At 25.6% G+C, this 21,942-nt stretch overlaps 1 protein-coding gene across 3 annotated transcripts in view; it reads right to left on the bottom strand.

Annotated features, from left to right (window-relative positions):
* LOC148229316 (protein lozenge-like) overlaps nt 1–15,222 on the bottom strand; it is an 80,566-nt gene extending 65,344 nt beyond the window's left edge. The window contains exons 1-3 of one of the 3 annotated variants that reach the window (XM_088198113.1): nt 14,966–15,222; nt 10,670–10,947; nt 2,455–2,694 (exon numbers count right to left, since the gene is read on the bottom strand). In XM_088198113.1, coding sequence (XP_088054239.1) covers nt 2,455–2,694; nt 10,670–10,841 — 412 coding nt within the window. In that variant the 5' untranslated portion in view covers nt 10,842–10,947; nt 14,966–15,222. Of the gene's footprint in view, nt 1–2,454; nt 2,695–10,669; nt 10,948–14,965 lie in introns of those variants that run through there. The other 2 variants (XM_088198115.1, XM_088198116.1) reach the window with 2 other exon arrangements.
* Nucleotides 15,223–21,942: the final 6,720 nt, after the last annotated feature.

Raw genomic sequence — 21,942 nt, 5'->3', positions numbered from 1 at the left:
CTCGAAAACTGTTTCATGGTGGCTACAATATTCTTTGCTTTAATTTTTTAAGATAAGTCACTAGTTAAGACCAAGTGGTAATTGTTGCGTTTAAGACCAAGAAAGGAGGTTAACGGCCATCAAGCGCGCGGTTGGAATCAGTACCATATTTTACCTAAGTAAAACTCTTGACTTTTATTTCGCTGCCTCTAGATTTTTTATTTTTATTAATGTTTCTGATCTATCTGTATTTTCTATTTAAAAAAAAATTTGAAATAAATAATATGCATTTAAAAAATATATAAAATATACAGATATGTATGTTTATACATATATATTCTATTTGCTTTAAAATCTTATAAATGAAGATATATTTGCTATATTAAAATATAACCTTTTCTACAGTTTCATGTATGTTTAAAATAAGCTTTTGCCTTTGATTTTGCTGCCTCGAAAGTCGACTTAGAAAATGGTACATTTATATAATATATAATACAATTTATGATTGAAGAATGTCACTGAGTTTTAATATAATTAGTGAATAACTCAATAGTGTATCAATTGCCTTGATATTTATATTTCTTACTATAAGAAAGTTTTAAAAGTGATTAGAATTTTTTATTGAGTATCATTTATTGCAATTCAAGGATTATGAAAACGGGAATTTCAGTAAAAATTGATTATATAGTACCTTTAAAATTATTGCTAAAAATAACGACAATATTTTCATAAGATTCTGGTTCTATTTCTTATTAATAATGCTGATTTTAAATTATACTATTAATATAGTTTATGCTTAACATAAATATCTATAATATATTAATTTATTATCAAAATTAATAAATAAATTAAAACTGTATGTAATAAGAGATTATACTAAATTAAATATTCTTTTTTATTCGACTCTATAGTTTTATTTTTTCCATGAAAAAGGTTCAATAAGTAATTTTAAAATTTCATATACTTGAAAAATAAATTTGGGTTCTGTTTATCTCAATCTATAGATCTGTCTATTTCATCTATCTGGAGCAAACATATTTTTTACAACCTTCATGTTCTTTAGTTTAAATAGGTTTTTAATTAATTTACAATATAAACGATTGGAGCTAATACTAATAATATTATTAGGACTTTCGCAAGTTATTGTACAAATTATTTTTGATTGTTAAGATTCTAAAATATTTTATTAGTAATTAGTATTTTAAGAAATCTAGAACACACAGAACCTGACTTTTGATTGATTGCTTTAAATAGGTTTTTTGGACCCACCTGTATTTAAAGTTATGTTTAGCTTTTAAATTAAAAATAAAATTTGTCAATATAAAAACTGTTCTTTATTTCTGCATATATAATGTACAAATAAACCTATAGCTATATTAATCGACAAACGATCAGAAATGTTTTGATAAAAATTGCAACTAAACATATTTTCTGTTCGTAAATACTAGAGTGGTTGAGGGTGAATTTTGGGTGGTTTTTGGGTGTCGGTGGTGGTGGGGGGGGGGGAGGTGGCGTCAACGCGCCGTCATGACCAGATCCCCCCCGGCCCGTTGCTCATTGTCATCATAATTATAGCAACACAGTGACTGTCGTATGGCGCGAGCTACATAATGCGTCTAATTTTCAGTTTTCCCCCGTGGAAACATCGGAGCCGAGCGAAAATTGTCATGACGCCACTAGCCGTAATGATATTTTCAAATGAAAATCAGGGAAATTCGCGCTACTATTGTGCATTCGTTGGATTTTACTACATATGTGAGTGCAGGACCGCCGAGAGCGAACTCGGGTCCTGGAAAACAATGATTCCGGGATTCATGGCAAAAATGGGATTAAATATATTTTTAATATCATAATATAATTTCTTGAATAAATAATAATAAGTACGAGTTAACTCTTTCTATGCTATAAATAAAAATAAAAATTAGCCACCGTTGTGATATATTTTCTGAAATCATGTTATATGCGAAATATTTTAATTAGGCATTAAAAAATATTAAAAATATCAACACATAATATGTGTTTTTATTGCTGCTCAGTGTTGCCATATAGTGAATTTACAGTTCAGGTCAAAAGCAATAAAATCGTAGCATCGCAGTGAAAACGCACGATAATATTACGAGTAAGAATCGAATAAAGCACATCTAAACCAAATTTTAACCAATAGGAGAACGCAATTATCCCTTCTCAGAAGTCAAAAATCCACGTCAAAAGCAATTAAATCGTGTCGGCGCCGTCGCCGAGCGTTCCCACTGCGACGATAACATTCCTAAATCTTTATAGCAATCTTATAAAATCCTATTTGTATATTTAAACAAATCCAGCATATATTACAAATACGGAAATAATCAGTAAAATGAGACTAAAGATTGAAAAGACACGTGCGGTCGATTTGAATCAGCACCGCCATTGCAAAACTTTAACCACCAGGTTTTGGTCGCGCATTAACCGCGATATTCGAAAAGTGTTTTCACTGACCTCTGCCACTCCTGCCGACGAACCTGAGGTCGTTGAATTTGGCAACTTGGTTCTTCATCACAGCCGTACTATTCCTCAGCTCGGCGCAGTAGTTCTCGTCGTTGCCTGCCCGCACCGTCACCACTGTGCCGTCGTTGATTTCGCCCAGGGCTACCACTTTGAAGGCTACCGGTAGCGTCTTGTTCGATCGCCAGTGGTTCGGTAAGACCGAGCATAAAAAATAGGGACTCCCAGTTCTTACTGAAATAGAAAATAATGTGTTAGAGCCGAAAGAACGCACGAAATAGGCCACAGAAAAAAAAACAATTGAAAAGTAACAAATGGCTGAAAATATATTTAATAAGGCGTTGCTAAGGACGAACTCAACAAATGCATGTATAATACGATAATCGACTACAAAATGTTTTAAAATATTAACGGTCATCCAAACTCATGGGTCTAATCAATATCATACAAGCATTTTTGGTGGTGCTTTTCTTCATTAAGAATTAAGATTATTTTCTTTTTAATAAGCCTTTAAAGTTATTTTATGAAAGCAAAGTTTGCATATGTTTCTACTTAAGTTTGATGAATAATAATATGAAACGAGCAAATTGACTTATTGGTAATATTCTGGACGCACCTTAAAAAATATATGTAAAAAAATTAATGCAATTAAGTTTAAGCAAAGTTTTTGAGTATTATTTTTGGTAGATAAATGGTCAAGATACAATTATCCACACAGCGGAAAAATTGTTAAAAAATCCTGTTTTACTCAATAATTGGCAGCAGAAGAAAATTGAATTTTTTACAAACCTAAAAATGTTAAATAACCAACACAGACTTTTTAAAACATTTAAAATATAGTACAAACGTTTATATATATAAAAATTATTACAAATATTCACAAAAATAAGTAATTTATAAAACTGTTAATGTGCTTACATTTTAATTTTAAAAAATATGCTAATTTTGCCATATATTAATTTTTATTAGATATAAAAGAATAAGTTAATGCAATTTTTTAGAGTATTATTAAATAGACAATATATAATTATCTGTACGGGCGTATTTTAAATAGTAAATTGTTGTGTTCTATGAAGGCTTGAAAGTTTGAGATGTTTTGCTGTTATTTATTTAAAGTAAATATCAGTAAAACAGAAAAAAATACAAAACTAAAAATGTTGAATGACCAACACAGACTTTATAAAACATTTAAAATATAGTATTACAAACATCTGTAATTTTTAAGATACATTGCTGTAAATGTGCTTATATATTAATTTAAAAATAACCCGTTTTCTAGAATAATGATTATTATTAGGTATGGGAAAATGTATCTATAATTAAATAGAACAATAAGTGTATGCAATTTTTTTCCAGTATAAGTATTTGTTAAAAAATAGTCAATTATATTATAAATATATATCTGCACAGTGTGAAAATTTGGAAAATTATACTACGTAATTTTGCTCAAAAAAAGTAGAAAGTTTGTAGTTTTACCAAGTAAGTTGTTATTATGTTTGAAGCCTAAAAGTTTGAGATTTTATACTCTTAAACTGTTATTATCATTAAATAAAATACTGATTTTTAATTGCCAGCTCATAGTTAATGATTATTATTTACTTAAAAAATATCAGTTAACAACAATATTAAAATGTGAAAATATCAACACAAACTTTAAAAGCATCTATAATATAATAAATAAATATAATCACTACTACAAAAATATTCACAGAAATCAGTAATTTTAATACTCATTACTGTAAATGTGCTTGTGTAGCGATATTGTACTAATATTTATTTTGATAAAAAATATCAGTTAAGCATATAGAAAAAAAAATAAAAAAATATTAACAACAAAACTAAAATTAAAAAAAAAACAACACAAACTTTAAAAGCATATATAATATAATATATTACATAAATATATTCACTACGACAAAAATGTTCATAGAAATCAGTAAATTTTACTATAAATGTGCTTCTATTTTAATTAGAAAATAGGCATATTTTGCAGTTTAGTAATTTAGGATATTTTACTCAGTTATTTTCAATAAAGAAATATTTGTTTTCATTGAAGCCTGAAATCTGATATTATCATAATATAAACTATCGATTTTTGATTACCAGCTCAAAGTTGACAATCGCTATATTTAACTATTATTTATTTTAATAAAAACGTTCAATTAAATATAGAGAATAAAATTGAATTTAAAATGTGAAATAACCAACACATACTTTAGAAAACAAATATAATATAATATATAAATATATTTATTATTACATAACTATTTCTACTCATAAATATTTTAATTTAAAAAAAAGGTATGTTTTTCGTGCAATGATTTTTTTGGGCGAAGTTAAAGTTAAATTATATACATATTTTGGGTATTATTTTTTATAAATAATAAGTAAATATACAATAAAATAAATAATATATATCCCATAAACGGCTATTATCATGTAAGTTTGTTTTATTAAATATTTTTTTGTTTTCTTTAAAGGTTAAAAGCTTAAGATATTTTACTTATAAACAGATATTACTAAAAAATATAATGTTAAAAATATAAATAAATAAAATTAAACGTTAATATTTGCAATTTACTGTTACTCATTAAAGATAATGTCTGTTAAATTAAAATATAAAACGAAAATAAAAATGCAAAATTACATAGTTCTATAAAAATATAAACCACACAAATAATATTTATTATTCAAATTGTAGTTGAATTTTATTTAAGTAAAAACCTAATAAGTCATGTAGCTAATTTTTTTTGGTATTTTACTATAAACTGCCATTTTATGTTAATAAATCTAAATATTTAGCCAAATTTGCAATTTTTTAAAAATAAAATGTAAAAAGCTAATTTATTTATTAGATTTTTTTTTAAAAAAGTGTACTTTTTCAAAAAAAATTAAATCATACTTTAAAAATATTTTTCAGTGAATTATATTTATAAAATTTGGTGTAAAATATATTGAATTTTTTAAAATTTATTTTACTTATTTTTTAAATATAGCTTAAAAATATATTTTAGTTATAGAATATTAAATTACAGTAAATATACATACAGAAATTTATTTAATTGTTAATGACACAGTGAAAACAGCTTGATATTTATTATTAATTTTTTTTAAAATATCTTTATTGAAAATGTAATTTATACAATGTAAATTTGTACACATTATATACATTACTTTTAAAAATCGTCAGAGGGTATATTAAAGTAAGAAAATATTATATTTTATAGCACAAAATTATATTTATTGTCACTGCTGCGCAAAAATATTATTGTTATATTTTATATGTCACTGACGTATGCTTATGATTTATGTAAAATATTATTATTAGCAAATGAAATAATAAATATTTTATTATATGCTTTAAAATTATATAAATATATTTACTAATTATTTAATATAGTAATAAATTTAAATGTTATGATGACATACATATTAATACTATATTTATTAAGCTTTTATGGTTGCGTAGTATTTTAAAAGCAAATTAATTTTTATTATTATTTTAATAGATTTGCATAAATTACCAGAGATTTTGTATTTTTAATTATGATACACATATGATTTGCTATAATTATCAATTGCTATAAATTAAAATACACACATCAAAACAAAAAAAAAACAATTTAGAAAAATTGCGGATAGTCTTAAGAAAAATATTATTAAATGAGAAATATAATATTAAGGATCATAGCAAGTATCTTAACAATATATTTTATTAAAGTACTAATGTAAAAAAAAATTAATCTTTAGAATATTTATTAAAAATAATATTAATACATTGAAAATCTCTGTTCTATGAATACCCGACAATATAAACGAATGCTACATGTATTTTTACGACAGATTATTTGAATAAGCCGTTCGACTCTCGCATAAATAAATACTCAACTAGTTCCGAGAACCAAATTATTTCCGATTTCGCATCAGAGTGAAAAACCAGTTAATGCAATTATTGAAATCGTCGCCGAAAGCGAATAGTATTAATATGAAATTAAATTGATACAATCTGATCGATTCGAAAATAAATTAACCCATAGCCAGAGCAGATATAAATATTTACTTTCAACTACAAAAAAATATATTATTAATAATAAAAATATGATTATCGCGTCGGCGAGTTAACCGAGTTAACCGCGCATCAACACCGATCTCGGTCAACAACATAAACTAAGAATTTGCAACAAATACATAAATATAAATATTTTATTGGATGTTTATTAGCATAATAAATTTGAGACGGCTTTGTTTTTTTATAGCGACACTTTATTTTCTTTAAATCGCTCGCAAAAATGGCGTATTTTTCTCGTTTGAAAAAATTGTAACAGTTACATTTTATGAGATTCCGATGTATTTTTTTTTGGTAAATAATAGTAAAAATATCCGCGAATAAGTAAATGAAAAAATGCGACGATCACTTCGGTCAAATTTTGGCACGGAATCCGTCAAGTGCGGTTTAATGCATCATTAATTGATGCAAAGTGGAAAGAAACCGACCGTGAATTTATTTATTGGTTTAAATATACATTACATAATAAATATGTATGAAATAACGGAACTTCCAATGTGCTATACGTATTAATATTGGATATATAAATATTTAATTTTTAGCATAAGTTGACCTCTTGAGTTTTTCGTTAACAATATTATTAATAAAAAACTAGAATTTAAGGTAAAAGAGAAAATAATAAATAATTATAGGTTTATTCTAATGAAATAAATTAGTATTGCTGTTCAATGTAAATTAATAACTTACTAAAACAATTCATTAATATTTAAATATCTTTATTGTATTACTTAATTGCATTTTAGATTGAATTAAAAAAAGAATTATAGCAAATATATCAAAAAAATATTTAGTACTTCTTATTCAAAAATATAAAGTGAGTTATATATTACAGTTGTGTATGTTACAGTGAATGTGTATTACTAGTGAAGTTATATTTTTATTGGTGTACAAGTAATTTCTCTATCTCAGCCACCTAAAATATATTAAACAATTTTACTGCTAACCTTTAATAGGAGAAGTTGGGTTTGGTTTTGAAACAATCAGTTAATTAATATTTCATCTAGTAAAATTATATACCTACTTTTCTGAAGTGCCAGTAAATATATAATTTCACTGGTAAGATACATACATACAGAAATAAATCTTTTATGTAGAAGTAAATTTTTTTAACACGAAATTTATTTTACCAATAAAATAGGGTGTTTAATGATTTTTAAGCGAATTGAAATAATATTTAAAATAATTTATAGATAATAAAAACAGATATTTGTATTGTTTATTTACATTGTAAACTCAGTTGGCTTTATGTCTGTTATGGTACAACGTTAAATTTACAACAATAACAAAATAAATATTTAACTTATCAGGTGTTTTTAAATTTTATTATTGACAAAAATATACAAATAGTATAGTCTAACATAACTCTTTGTGTATTTTTTATTTAAATTAAAGCATTTCTAGTTATAAAAATTGTTAAAAGTCAACTGTTATAGTAATAATAGTCTATTTAAAACTTGATATAATTAATTTTTCAGTAGAGTATAATCTCTAAAATAATTTTATATGGATAAAAATGTAACGTAGTGTGATGACCATATTTTTTAGATAGTAGAAATTAATTTAACTTTATCAGCATTACTCTGTATATAATTAGCAATATTAAATATTATTTATAAATATATTGCAATAACAGTAAATCGAATGTTTTGTTTTATATAATAGCAGTATATAGAATATTAAATATATTAATTTATATCTCAATGTAAGTTTAATTTAAAGAAACATTTTTAAAGATTAAGGCACACACTTTTATGTTAGTCATAATTAATAGCTAATTTTTACAAATTTAAAAATTAGCAAGAGTATCTTTTTTTTATTAAGATTAAGGAAATTGAGGAATAAAAATTCGCCATTCATTATAAAAATGCTTAATAATTTTCTTATAAACACGATCTAACTTCTCTTGCTGTAGCTTTACTTAAAATATTTTACATAAAGCAAAATTTAAAAAAAATATCAAAAATCTCAAATTATTATTTTCGACTATAAATAAAGCAGTGTTTTTTAAGTAATGATCTTAAAAATCTACTATTATTTTTATCATATGATATTAGCAGTTTATTAATCTGTTTATATCATATATCTGGTGATAGATATTGGTCTAAGAACCGCAATAGTAGCAAGTCAGATGTGTATACAATTATCTGACGCTTCTTTTTATTTTATGAATTTTTCAGAAGAGTGCATCGTTTGTCTATGAATATTGTAAGTATCAAGTGTTCATAATTTAGCGAAACAGCACAGCTTAGATAATTCATATACAAGCGTATTGTGTATATAAAAGACTTTATATTTACTAAATGTAAATATTATAAAGTTTAAAGTATATGCTTCACTTAAAAAAAGCTAAAGGAATGCTATTTAGTAGCTGAAATAATTGCAGAAAATATTAAGCTGCACATTGATGTACGATAGTTTTAAGACACTTTTTGTTAAAGGATTGTTTTAATACTATATTAATACAATCAGCAGTCATTACCTTTATTAAAATCAATCGATATGGCATTATATTTATATTTAAATCGGCATATTTATTTATCTTAACTCTAAGAACGTTTGGTTGAATGATTGTTCTTATATTACAATAATACAATCAACAGTCATGACGTTTAATAAAATAGTTCGACATTTATTTAAAAAATATTGTGATGCAGTTTTTTAACTTTAAAGTGCTTAAAAAACGACAACGGATCAAGTAGGAATTTAATGAAAGTATTTATAAAATTAACGTCAGAGCCTTTACATTTTGTTTAATGTAGTCTCAGTTTAATGTAGCATATAAGTGAAAATGATACAGACAATATTGTTAAATAAATAAAAATGGAAAACTATTTTGCGATAAATGTAGTTCATTGTGTAGTGGTCATATCAGGAATTTTTAAAATAAAAAGTATTTTGCATGGAAGCAGCTAAAAGTTTTTTGGAAATTAGTGGTGTATTAAAAAAACTTTGCTTTATTTACCAGGAAGCTAAAAAATATGTTAGAAATTATGGTAAAAAGGTTTACTGTAAAAAAAGTATAAATCTTAAATTACATATTTTCGCCAAACTTTTGATTATACAGAGATATTTGATACACAATATTCTTGTCATAAAATCATTTACCTGATTATTGAATAATTCTTATCTGTTTACTCTCCTTTTATTTTATTAAGATAAAAAGTGAGAAAAATATATAGTATATAATAAATAGTTAGATATTTGTTATTTTTTTAATAATTCACTAATTTATGAGTTTAAATGATATTTTATTCTTTCGCGATGACTGATTATTGATTTATCAAAGTAGATATTAAGTTAACGTATTCAGTGGTTAAAATACACACAAACTACGGAGCAATAAACCGTTAAACAGTTTGTTCTATTTCTTTATTCATTAATATGGTTGACTAAATCAAAAATATTTTTGTATGTATTTAAACTATTAAATAAAATGACTATATTCTTAAACAATGAGATTTACGGAACGCTGTTTCAGTTTCAAAACATAATTAGAATACCAGAAATTTTATCTAATATAAAAGTAATTTTTATATTTTATTGAAATGATGCAAACGTTAAGAATGGAACAGACCACTTCTATCTGAATTTTACAAGTATCTGCAAAAGAACGTTTCTGCATGAAACAATCAATGGTAGATTTTCGTATTTATTCCGCGTAGATTAAAGCTGATTTTATTATTAGTAAATAACTATATTAATGGATAAGTAAATAAATACTATTCCTTAATTGCATAGTAGCACGATATTTTCAATTTAATCTCTAACGATACCATTAGTTTCTGAACACTATAAAAATAATCGACATTATTTCCTTATAAACTTATGCGAAGATGATAATGACTACTCAAAAAACCCATTAATTTGTGAGTTATAGATTAAGCATTAGAAATATTGTTAGATTTTACTCTATATTTATGTGAATTACGGTTCTTCGTCATACTACTATAATAATAACAAAATAGAAATCGTTTAAAGTTAGCATTAATATATATTTGTCATATTTCACACCGTATCAAAGGCCTTGTCAATATCAAGTAGCAATATGTTTTGTATTAAATTCGGAAGATTGATATGCGTCGGTGTAATGATTAGGTCTAGAGGTATTTTTTTCTTTAGGTTATTATGGAATGAGAAAGTTACCTAGTTCTCCAGGGTGTTCTTGCTGGGCCTCACATATGAGGCTCTCTGTCCACCAGAGGTCGGCCGCGGCGGCCGGGGGCGAAGCCGGGTCGGCCTCCATGGCTCTGGGGGCGACGGCGCGCGACGTGGGGGCGTGGGGCACTCGCCCTCCGCCACCGGCCGGCAGGTGCATTTGGGGCCCGAGCCTCCTTCACTTTCGTACACACCACACCACACAACACACCTCAACTATACACCATTGCCGATTCACTTTTGCAGCCGATTCCTGCACTTGTCACCTGCAACAATTTAAATTATTTTATTAAAGCGACATGTATCGAGAATTTTTATAAAATACCTATTGCAAATGTTGACCGCAGTTATTATTAATAAGTTTAAACATTTTTGCGTAAATGTCATTTGTGAAAGAGGAATAATAATCGCTAATTAATTAACATATATTTTATGTATCATTCAAAAATAATTATAAATGTATTTTTTAATTAACATTTGTTCAATTAAAATATAATATTTATTATACTCAGTTAATCGAAGTCTATTGACCGCAAGCGATATATTAACATTATTAAGGTAGAAAAAAATGATTTATTTAATTATTATAGCAATAAAAATATATACAACTTATAAAGCAATAATATTATAAATAGTATCTTATTACCAAATATATTCATTCGTTTTTTTAACTATTCGTTGAAAATTTTCATTTTTAAAAATATCAAAAACTAGCTAATTATAAAAACACAGTTGTATATTATTTCTTAAGTCATTGTTTATTTTAACAACGAAGGTAGTCAATTTTATCTACCGATATTTACAGCCCAATTGTGTTATTTTTTGATTTGCAAAGCTTATCTTCCTTTCTTTATTTTATTTATAGCACACGTTTCCTTAACAACTAATAACCGACAAACAAAATAACAAAAAAAAATATTTAACCATCTTTTAAGTCGATAATCGAATAGATAAAAATAACGAATATTTGGGAACTCTAGTTAAAAATGTTTTAAAAATAATCAAAATCGGTCTTATTTTTCTTATTTTTCTTTTATTGTATGGATTATATTAATTTTAATTTTCTGTTACTTTTATATAATAAGGCCTTTGAAAGTACACAATATATGACTTTATTTTAAAATAAATAAATTTTGAAAGTTTAACTATGAGGTTAGCACAGTTTATTAAAGTTTGACTGTTAAGAAGATTTATTTAATTTAATTTACACTGATAATAGGCAATAAAAATAAAACTAACATCATTACTTGCTTGGCATATCTAAACTCTATAATTATTTTAAGGCCTGTATTTATTGGATCAGTACTATCATTTTCTTATGATTAGTTTTTATCTTATTACAATGTTGGCTGATTTATTTTATTTTATACAAATAATACAATTATTTTTATTGTATGGATTATATTGATTTGTTGAATATATAAGCTTTTGGAAATAAACAATATATGTTATATAAAAATATGATTCTATCTTAAATGAAATGATTTAAAAAACTTAACCATCGTATTTATGAGGTTAAAAGTATATTTATATTATATTTTAATACTGATAATACGCATAGGCTATTAAAAATAAAACTAACCCCATTATTAACCAATAATGGAATATCTTAAGTTTATAATTATTTTAATGACGGATTTATTAAATCTATAAATTAAATTGTAGATATATTTTAACGGAGAATGATAATAGGCATTTCTAAATATATTGGCCATAAAATAATAATATACTTAAATTACATTTAATTATTTAATAAGTAAAATTTATATACATATAAATATCGGAAAAATTGTTTTAAAAACATATATTTTACCGCATTTTGAAAATATAACATATCAAATGCCTAAAATACTATAAAATTAATTTGTTACACTTTTGAGCTTAATTAACTGATGATACTAATTTGTTCCTAATATTCTAATATATATAAATCAATCAGTATGTATATAAATAAGCCGATGAAAAATTTTGTTTATGAAAAGTTTTAACATTTATAAAAAATATTTTATTTAAATGAATTAAAATATAACACAACTATGTAATAATAATATAAGATTAATTAGTAGATTATTAGCATTGTCAAACATATGTTAATAACTGTAAAATAAAATTAAAAAAATACAATTTACCTAGAAGCTGAAACCATAAACAAAAATAACAACAACTTTCACTTATTGATAATAAACACTTTAATGTTTGGAAATATTACATATTATTAGAAAGTTGTATTATATAGTTTTAAGGAATAAAACACTTTAAATTGTCAAGTAAATAACTAATCACTTAAAACGCGATAAGGTTAAATAGAAATCCTAGAAATTGCCACATGCCTAAAACCATTATCTACGATATGGTATATAGATTATATATAGAAATCTTAGTCTTACATATTTTTTTATTACACACTATAATTCATTATTAGCATCTAAATTGCTTCGGATAATATTTGATTTGTTTTAGATACGTACACAATATCACTGCGTAACTACCCGAGGGCAAGTTGAGCTATAATTTTAACCCGATAACCAGTTATTTCAGATACATTGACTTCGATATATTTTTCTAAAATTTTAACCGCACTTTGGCTAACGCGTTAACGCCAAAGTAAACTGATTAGCAAGTCATAATAGGGTTTGAGGTTTATCCATGTGTAATGAACTAATCAGGTATCATTATGCTGAGATACAATCGAATCCCGTTTGACTGGATACATTTGTTTATTTCGCGTTGCATTATCAGATTCTGTCCAGTTATGATCCGTTTGACAAACGCAAACGGGCATTCGGGTCGAAATTAATTTATTTTCATACAATTACGCGCGCGAAATCAACGATTCGTGTCTAATTAAATTGTAGTAAATTGTAGTGTGTGAGTTATATATATTTTTAATTAGACATAAGCACGTATTATAGGCATTGGATGCGATCGACGGAGTGAAAAAAGCAGCATCGTAAAATTTTATTGAAATTGCTAGCCATAGTATTATTATCATGTATCTAATTACAATCGGTTCAATCAGTTATTTTTGATAAAGCTTTTGCATTGACAATTTGAGTTTCAGTGTGGTAAAATAGATTTAACGAGCAGCTGTAGTTTTATTGAAATTATATTTGACTAGCAAAATACTCGTTTAATAAACGAAAAGGTTTTTATTATAAATAATTTATAAATTATCTACACATTTATAAAATATAAAATCAGATATTAGTAAATCCTTTTTTTTATTTTTTTTTTATATAAATGAAATATTTAAATCATATTGCAATTAAAAACAATAATATAGAAATATGATCCATAAGACTTAGGTTTAAAATTTCTGCATTTATATTATTTTTTAATCATTATATTATATATTGTTATTTATGTATTCTTATCATGAAACTGTATTTGGACAGTTATTTAATCAATAAACTATCAGTTAGCTTAATAATATTTTTTATAAACTGTTTAGTTGGATTTATATAAAAATTAAAAATTCAATATTTATTTCTGATTATGTTTAGAATTATACTGTAATTGAATCACTGATATAAATAAATAATTTATTGACTCGGCTCTATTTTAATATTCGTTTAGGAATGTAATATATTTTAATATTTTTTAAGATACATAGATAACTATTAAACAATCAAAGGGCGCAGAGAAATTTGAGAAAAAAATAAATAGAGCGACAAACAGACATTACATTAATTTTAATAAAATATAATTGTGGTTAATTTTTTAGTATATTTACATACAATGTTTAAATGCATATCAAAAAAAGGTTTCCGAGCAAAAATGTTTTAGAATAGTATGATTCGCTTTAAATTGGCTAGCTCTATAGTAAGGACGAAAAATTATGTGGTTTACTTTGGTTCGTTGAAATGAAGTTATAGTAAATTTTAAATTAATTTATTCAGCTGCAATTTCGATACTTTTTGCTCTTATATATGGTATTATAAAGTAAGTTTTAGGCAATTATAAATTAACATTATTTAAACATTAATTATAATTACTCATATATGATTAAAAATATCGTTGTAAATATACATATGATACACCAAATACGCTTGTATCAGAATTTTAATATCTTATTATAAACGTATATAATAAATAAATTAGTCAAACATGAATATTGATATGTTAAAAAAAATATTATAATAATTTAACATTTACAGCATTAAATCATCATCAGATTGTATCCAACACTTTTTATACAGTAATTGCTTTATTACGAACTACTGACGTAGCAATTGAGTTTAACAATAACTTAAAAAAATGATAATAAACAAAATAGCTACTAACAATTATTATGAACGTTCTTGTTTTTCGGTAGTAGGTATGGTCACTGTTGGTGATTTTTTTATAAATATATTCTTGCTTCAGGTCACAGTCACAGATTTGTGCACAGTCTTTCGGTCACAAACGCACCTGTCGACACGTAGTGTACACACTGCGTGAGTCAGTCCAGTCCGTTCACGGAACCGGCTGTCAGAGCTGTCAAACGCGGAACGGACTATACACAACGTCCGCTTTGTACGGGCGCGCAATCAGCACTGATCGCTTCTGAGCCTTTGCTGGTCTCAATGCTAGATGGCGCGTGGGCGACCAACCGCGGGTCGCGGTCCTAATAATAATGGTGATCAAACCACTGTTTGATCATAATTTTTATTATATTTAGAAAACAAATTTGTCCTTTTGATGACTTTAATAGATTATGATTAAACCAGTGGCGTAACTAGGATTTTGCCGCCCGAGGCGATCCTTAATTTTGCCCCCCCCCTCTCTTCATACAATTATCTAATATTAATGGTTATAAGGTATTTCATTATTTTAGCACGTGCTCGACCCAAACAAACATTTGAAGTAACTTCAACTTTTACTTAATTTAAGTAACTGGATAAATTTTCGGTTCGGCCAAAAATATTTTTACTTATAGCAGCGGCATTTTTAATGACCGGCTGGGGCATAAAATCAGTTTTTATTGTTTTCACATATTCAACTATTCCTGCATATATATTTTTATCGCATTCAGTTTAAAAACCATATTACACGAATGATCCTTCCATCGCGAAAATGCCGCCCCCATGCAAGTGCCGCACGGATCGGTCCGCTCTCTCCAGCTACGCCACTAGATAAGGCACATGAATTCAGTGGATATTTAATGTTTTAAAACACCTAAATATTTTGTTAGTTGAATCAAATTAATGTAACTGTTTTAATCGACTAAAAAATTCGAAGGGGCGGTACGGATCATCAGGTCATTCGTCCCGATAGACCTGAGTTTGAATCCTATTATTTTTCAAATTTTTACTGTCCTAAAAATATATTTAACAGGTTCTTTTATATTTAGGTGTAATACATTTTTATAATATTAAGACCTAACCTAAGTTATTACTTTAATCTACAACATTTTTAGCGTCTTAAAACTATTATCTTTGTCTAAAAACTTCTTTGCGGATCTGTGACCAACGATCGCGTCCTCATTACTTGACTAGATCCATCCGGATCCTTAATACGCTAGCATTGAACATTACTCTGTGTAATCTCAGCTACGAGGAGCTGGTACAGTTCGTATCATTTAGTTATTTACTATGTATTATTTTTATCGTACTTGTATTATATTTTTTCGTGTTTTGTAATAATACTATATATTGTTTTTTACCATCGTGGCGCATTGATGTAATCTTAATTTAATTAAAAAAATAATAAAAAAAGACTATATGATATACAGATTTTGCTTTTATTCTTTGTGTCTCACTACTCATTTTGCAGTTATTGATTGGTCTTCTGGATTCATTGTGACGCATTGGGCTAACGCCTGTCATGTTGCAACAATTGTCGTTATTTTATTTATTATTAATTAAAGTACCCATTGAAGAAATATTGCAATTTTTGTGCTCTTTAAAATGAACACACTTAAAATGGCAAAAATCTAGAACAAGCAATTGAAAAACTGCACTTTTCAACGGTAGCCAAATACATACAAGATCAAGCAATTCGAATAAATGTTTCTTTTAAAGATTATTTTATATAAATAAGAACACGTTAACTAACATTTTTGTGATAAATGAGTTAAAATATCACCTGGATTTCGTTTATTATCTTTAACGGCCAGAAAATGTAGTGCAAATAATGCAATTAGAATGAATTTGTTGTTAAATAAATAAACACGTTAACTAATATTTGGTCATAAATAGGTTGTTATTATATTCAGAGTTGTCATAATGTAAGTTAATAAAATAACATTCAGTAAAATAAGTTCTGTTTTCTTTTTCTAAGGAATACACTTTAAAATGATCATAAAATGTAGAATTATTAAATGTCTTTTTAACTTAAATAAAATGTATTTATTCAAAGGTAGTAAATAATTTTAAATGTCACACGTGTATGTTTTTAATATAACTTAACAGTCATACTTTTTGGTTTTAAATAATGGTCTGGAATCTAAACATATTTTTAATATAGATTATGCTTAAATATATATTTAATTATAATTAACTAATAATTTAATTTATTATTCAAAACTGAATGAGTATGTTTAGTTTAATTTACACAAAAATGTCAAATTGCAGTTCAATTTTTTATAACTATACAGCAAAGTTCTTTGAAATCTGTTCTACCTACACTCATCTAAACGTGATTATATCATACAAATGTTCTTATAAATTTATTATATACAAAATTATGAGATTCCGTCGTTAAAATTTAGATAATTCTTTACGGTATTATTAATTGTAATCACACTAATATTATTATTGTAGGTAAGTAAAGTTTTTTTAAGTACATAAACATTAACAAAAATAATACCAAATTAGTTGTAAACAAATATTGATCAAACCGATTAAAAGTAAAATTGAATATTATACTTTCACTGATAAAATATATTCATTAATAAAATTGCATTAAATAATATTTCTTGCAATTCTTAACGTCTGAAAAACAAACTGGGCAGAACAATGTTCGCAAAAGCCTCTGCCTTCATATTCTCTGCGGTCAATCTGCGGTTTTCGCTTTTCTGATTTATCGCAAAAGTACACATACGCCCATCTCTTTCTTACTCATTGAAATCAGTCGCTTGAAAGCAAAACCACTATTTTAGCAAGACTCCTGTAAAGAAAATTAAACGCGAAACGACGTTTTCATATAGCAATTTCTCAAGCGAAAAGCGATGGAAAATTAACCGTCTCTTTCTGAGACCATATACCAAGATAAGGTCAGATAGGGACAGATAGAAAAATATACGTGATAACAATTCGTCTCATTTTTATTGCTGTCTCTCTCAGCATTTCCTTTTAACTTTTGATTCGCATTACCGCATGTGGGTTTCACTGAACTGTCAAAAGTTATTCGACTATATACAATTTCATGTCTAGCAATAATTAATTGTTGACGCGATACGATCAATATGCAAATGGTCATTAATTTGTCGGAACGCATGTTTACATTAGCGTTAATTATTGTGAAGCTGCTTTCGGAAAATATAGGTCAATAGCTTATAGTTAATGTAACGTCATGTAAAAATATATAATATATATAAAACATTAAATACAGCAATTAAATTTGTATTATTAATTATACAGTTACTTTTGTTATATATTATTAAAAATAAATTCATAAGGTTTTTGGGTATGCATAAGCTTTTTTTTTAACTTTGTACTTATTTGTAGTTAAACGAAGGTAGTTTAAAAATTATCGTAATACATTAACATATGTTATGTTAAAGGTTCTTGGTGTTTTAAAATTTGCGTCAAAACACTTAGTAAGGATTTACTGAGCAAAATCTTGAAATACTAAACATAACTACAGTTTTATATATAGAATATAAGTGTAGATATTTTTTTTTGTTACGATATATTTTTAAGTACTATTTTTGTTTCATTAACATTCTTTAACGTTTGATCATTTTTACTTTATTTTAGATTATTTTTATTTATAAAAATAAAAATCACATAAACAATGTTGAAAAGTCAAAATAATTTTTGAGTGTATTTTTTTTTAAATAAAACCTTATATGTATAATAATTTTGTTTTTATGTTATAAGTATATCTATATAAATTAACCTTGAAAAAATATATCTAAATTTAGTGCTCAGCGTCACGTATTTTTTTTATTTATCCTTAAACTATATAACAATAAAGCATATTTTGTGGTTTTTATTTGTTTAATTTGTGGTTTCATTATAAGCAGGGCTTTGTTTTTCGTTTAATAAACATCTGTGTTTTTATAAGTTTTCGTATGAATTTTATTTAACAAGTGTTATAAAATTTGAAAGAATTATAGTACTTTTTTTTACAGTTTTTAAGGTTGTTGCAATTGACAAATTGTTTAAATACAAATTCGCTAAAGCATAACCTAATATATTTTAACAATTTTCAAATTTGTAGGAAATGTGACACTTTTCTTTAGATTTTTAAAATTTAATTTTAGAAATTAATATTTTTTTTATAACATTTTTTTATATTGTTAAAATTGTCATTTTTTAAAAATAAATACGCAGAAATATATTTTGGCATATTAGTTTTATTTAAAATAATTATAGAGCTATACACTTAGTATGAAATATGGCACTATTCTTCAGTTAGGTACATTTTTTTATAAAACGATTTTTTTAAATTGTTGCATTTGACTTTTTTTGTATTTTTTTTATTAATTTGGTTATACAAATTGTGAAAAATATAGTACATATCTTTAGTCAGATTAAAAATATTTTCAAAATTTCACTTTCACAGTTCATGTTTTTTAACACTAATATTGGGGAAGTCCGGCCAAGGACGAGAGTTTAGCGAATGGCGGATCACTGTGGCGTTAGCTGGGTACAAAAGATCCTAGATCAACTGTCCGACATGGTTCATAAATATGACTATCTCCGGCACCTGGCAAAGTAATCAGAAACGTGACTATATTCCTAAATTAGATATTATCGCCATTTCCTTTTTTAAATATTTCCGAGAAACATCGCTATCGTCTTTGGGTAGCAAAAGTGGTGGCATACGGTCACTACAATATAAATTTGTAATCTCCAATTTACCAATTACGTTTAATGTGACAACACAATTATAAAATTAAATCAAAAGTAAATTCGCATCATTAGAATAATAAATATCACCAATCCTCTTTCATTCGAAACTCATCAGAATCCCATCATCCATCGGAAATTGTTGAACAGTCCGTGTGAAAACCGGGCCAAAATCTTGACCCCGGCCCATTATCGCTGGGGTCCAATAAAGCGTACGTGACGCTCCTATTATCGGGGCGCAACAGAGGCGCATTTTACGGCCCGCACCCGGGGCGACCGTAATTGCGGATAATCTGTTTATGGGGGGGCACCGGGAGCCGTCCAACGACAATAATTGCCCGATCGGTCACTTTTTTCGGGGGCAATAATCTCAATGCGTATCTCTAGGAGTGATGTAATGACAGGGGCAATAGAAGATATAAATTTTATGAATACCTGAAAATATTTGTGACGCGGTCGTGGATAAAAAATATTTAATTGTTTCTTAGTTCTTGAGGGGATACTGCACTTCCGCGGCTCTTCTGAGAGCCATAAATGTAACATAATACAATTTTTATGCGTATATGTATTATGTATACGCTATTGAGCTATCTATGCTTAACAATACAATATGATAAATTACAGTAGTGAGTGTATATACAATTATAGTATATATTAATTATAAATATATATTTATCCATAAAAATCATTTAATCATAATTCAAAATTGAATTTATAAGATATTAATAACCTACTCATGAGTACAGGATTTTTTTGTAACTTAATAGGACTTATGAAAAAAATAAAACATACGTATTATATTATTATTAAATTCACAATGGCCTATTTACTAGTTAAAAATGCTGTTTATACGATCACCTGTTTTTCTAAACACAGAGACAATCTTTATTTTAACTATTTTTTCAACTTTAATCTTATAAAAATATATTATTTTAATAAAAAGCATATTACTTTACTACTGATATGCGTCTGGGGATTTAAAAATAAGCTGAATGCCAAGTATGTAAAAATAATTAATGAAACAAGTTTTTCAGCATATATTTTTTTCAAATTTTTAATTTCAATTCCATAAAAATATTTTTGTATTAGGTACATAAAAACAAAATTAATAAAAAATAATAAGTTACATTCCTTGAAAATAATGTTGTTGTATTTTATAAAATTAGACACTATAAAATTATTTGTTTTTATTAAATTTCACTAATGTTTATGCATTATAAAAATATAAATTTCTGCCAATTCAATTTTTAAACAATTTATAATAGCGAAAATTTAAAAAAATTTAAACTGCGAAGAACATATATTTTTATTATCTTTAGCTTAATTAAAGTAGTGCATTTATTTCTTACAAACTTAAAAATATATTTCTCACAAATTATACAACCAAAAATAAAATAAAATTAACATAAAAAAATAAATTTCTACGTATTTATTTAAAAAAAGTCAAGTGTAATTTTTTTCTTACAAACTTTATGATTGTAAAAATATTTTAAATAAAATAAATATGATAAAATGTATTTCTGTGTATTTATTTTAGCAATTTATCAATTGTATACAACAAAAAACGTTAAAACAGTGTTAAAAATAATAAAAAAATATTTTGTACCCTGACTAAAGATATGTGCCATATTTTTCCAAAAATATACAACTATAAATATTTTAATAAAATTAATGTAAAAAAATATATTTCTGCGTATTTATTAAAAAAAAGTGAAGTTTATTTCTTTCTTACAAACATTATAACTGAAAAAATATTTCAGATAAAATTTATATGAAAAAATATATTTCTGTGTATTTATTTTTAACAATTTGTCAATTGCAATAATATAAAAAGTGTTGAAACAGTGTTCAAAAACTAGTAAAATTTTGAAAATTAAATTAAGTTATTTTTTTAAATTTTGCAATTTTAATTAATTTTAATTAAGTTATTTTTAAAAATTTTGGTTTTGTTTTATATTACTTTAAAAAAGCGTTGGATATGTTCAACATATAATAATAATAACAGGAAATTAGAGAGTATATCCAAAATTATACTGGTACAAAAAACAGCGAATTATCCAAAGCTATAGAAATACAGCAGGGAGTGAGATATGGTTATGTTTTATTCCTTATGATTTTAGTATGTATTCAGAAAATATTTTTATTAATTAGAGTCGACACTTAAAGTATTCCAAAAATAGATTCCACTGATTGTAGAAAACTTGTTGTTGAAATCTATGTGGTGGTCATTTTCTAATAAACTATTATTTAAAATAAGAAAAA

Source organism: Plectrocnemia conspersa, unplaced genomic scaffold, assembly GCF_051122295.1.
Source record: "Plectrocnemia conspersa isolate PC_06_02 unplaced genomic scaffold, ASM5112229v1 ptg000011l, whole genome shotgun sequence".
NCBI classification, from domain to species: domain Eukaryota; kingdom Metazoa; phylum Arthropoda; class Insecta; order Trichoptera; family Polycentropodidae; genus Plectrocnemia; species Plectrocnemia conspersa.
The sequence above is the reverse complement of the archived record's forward strand: the minus strand, read 5'-3'. Positions and strand labels throughout refer to the sequence as shown.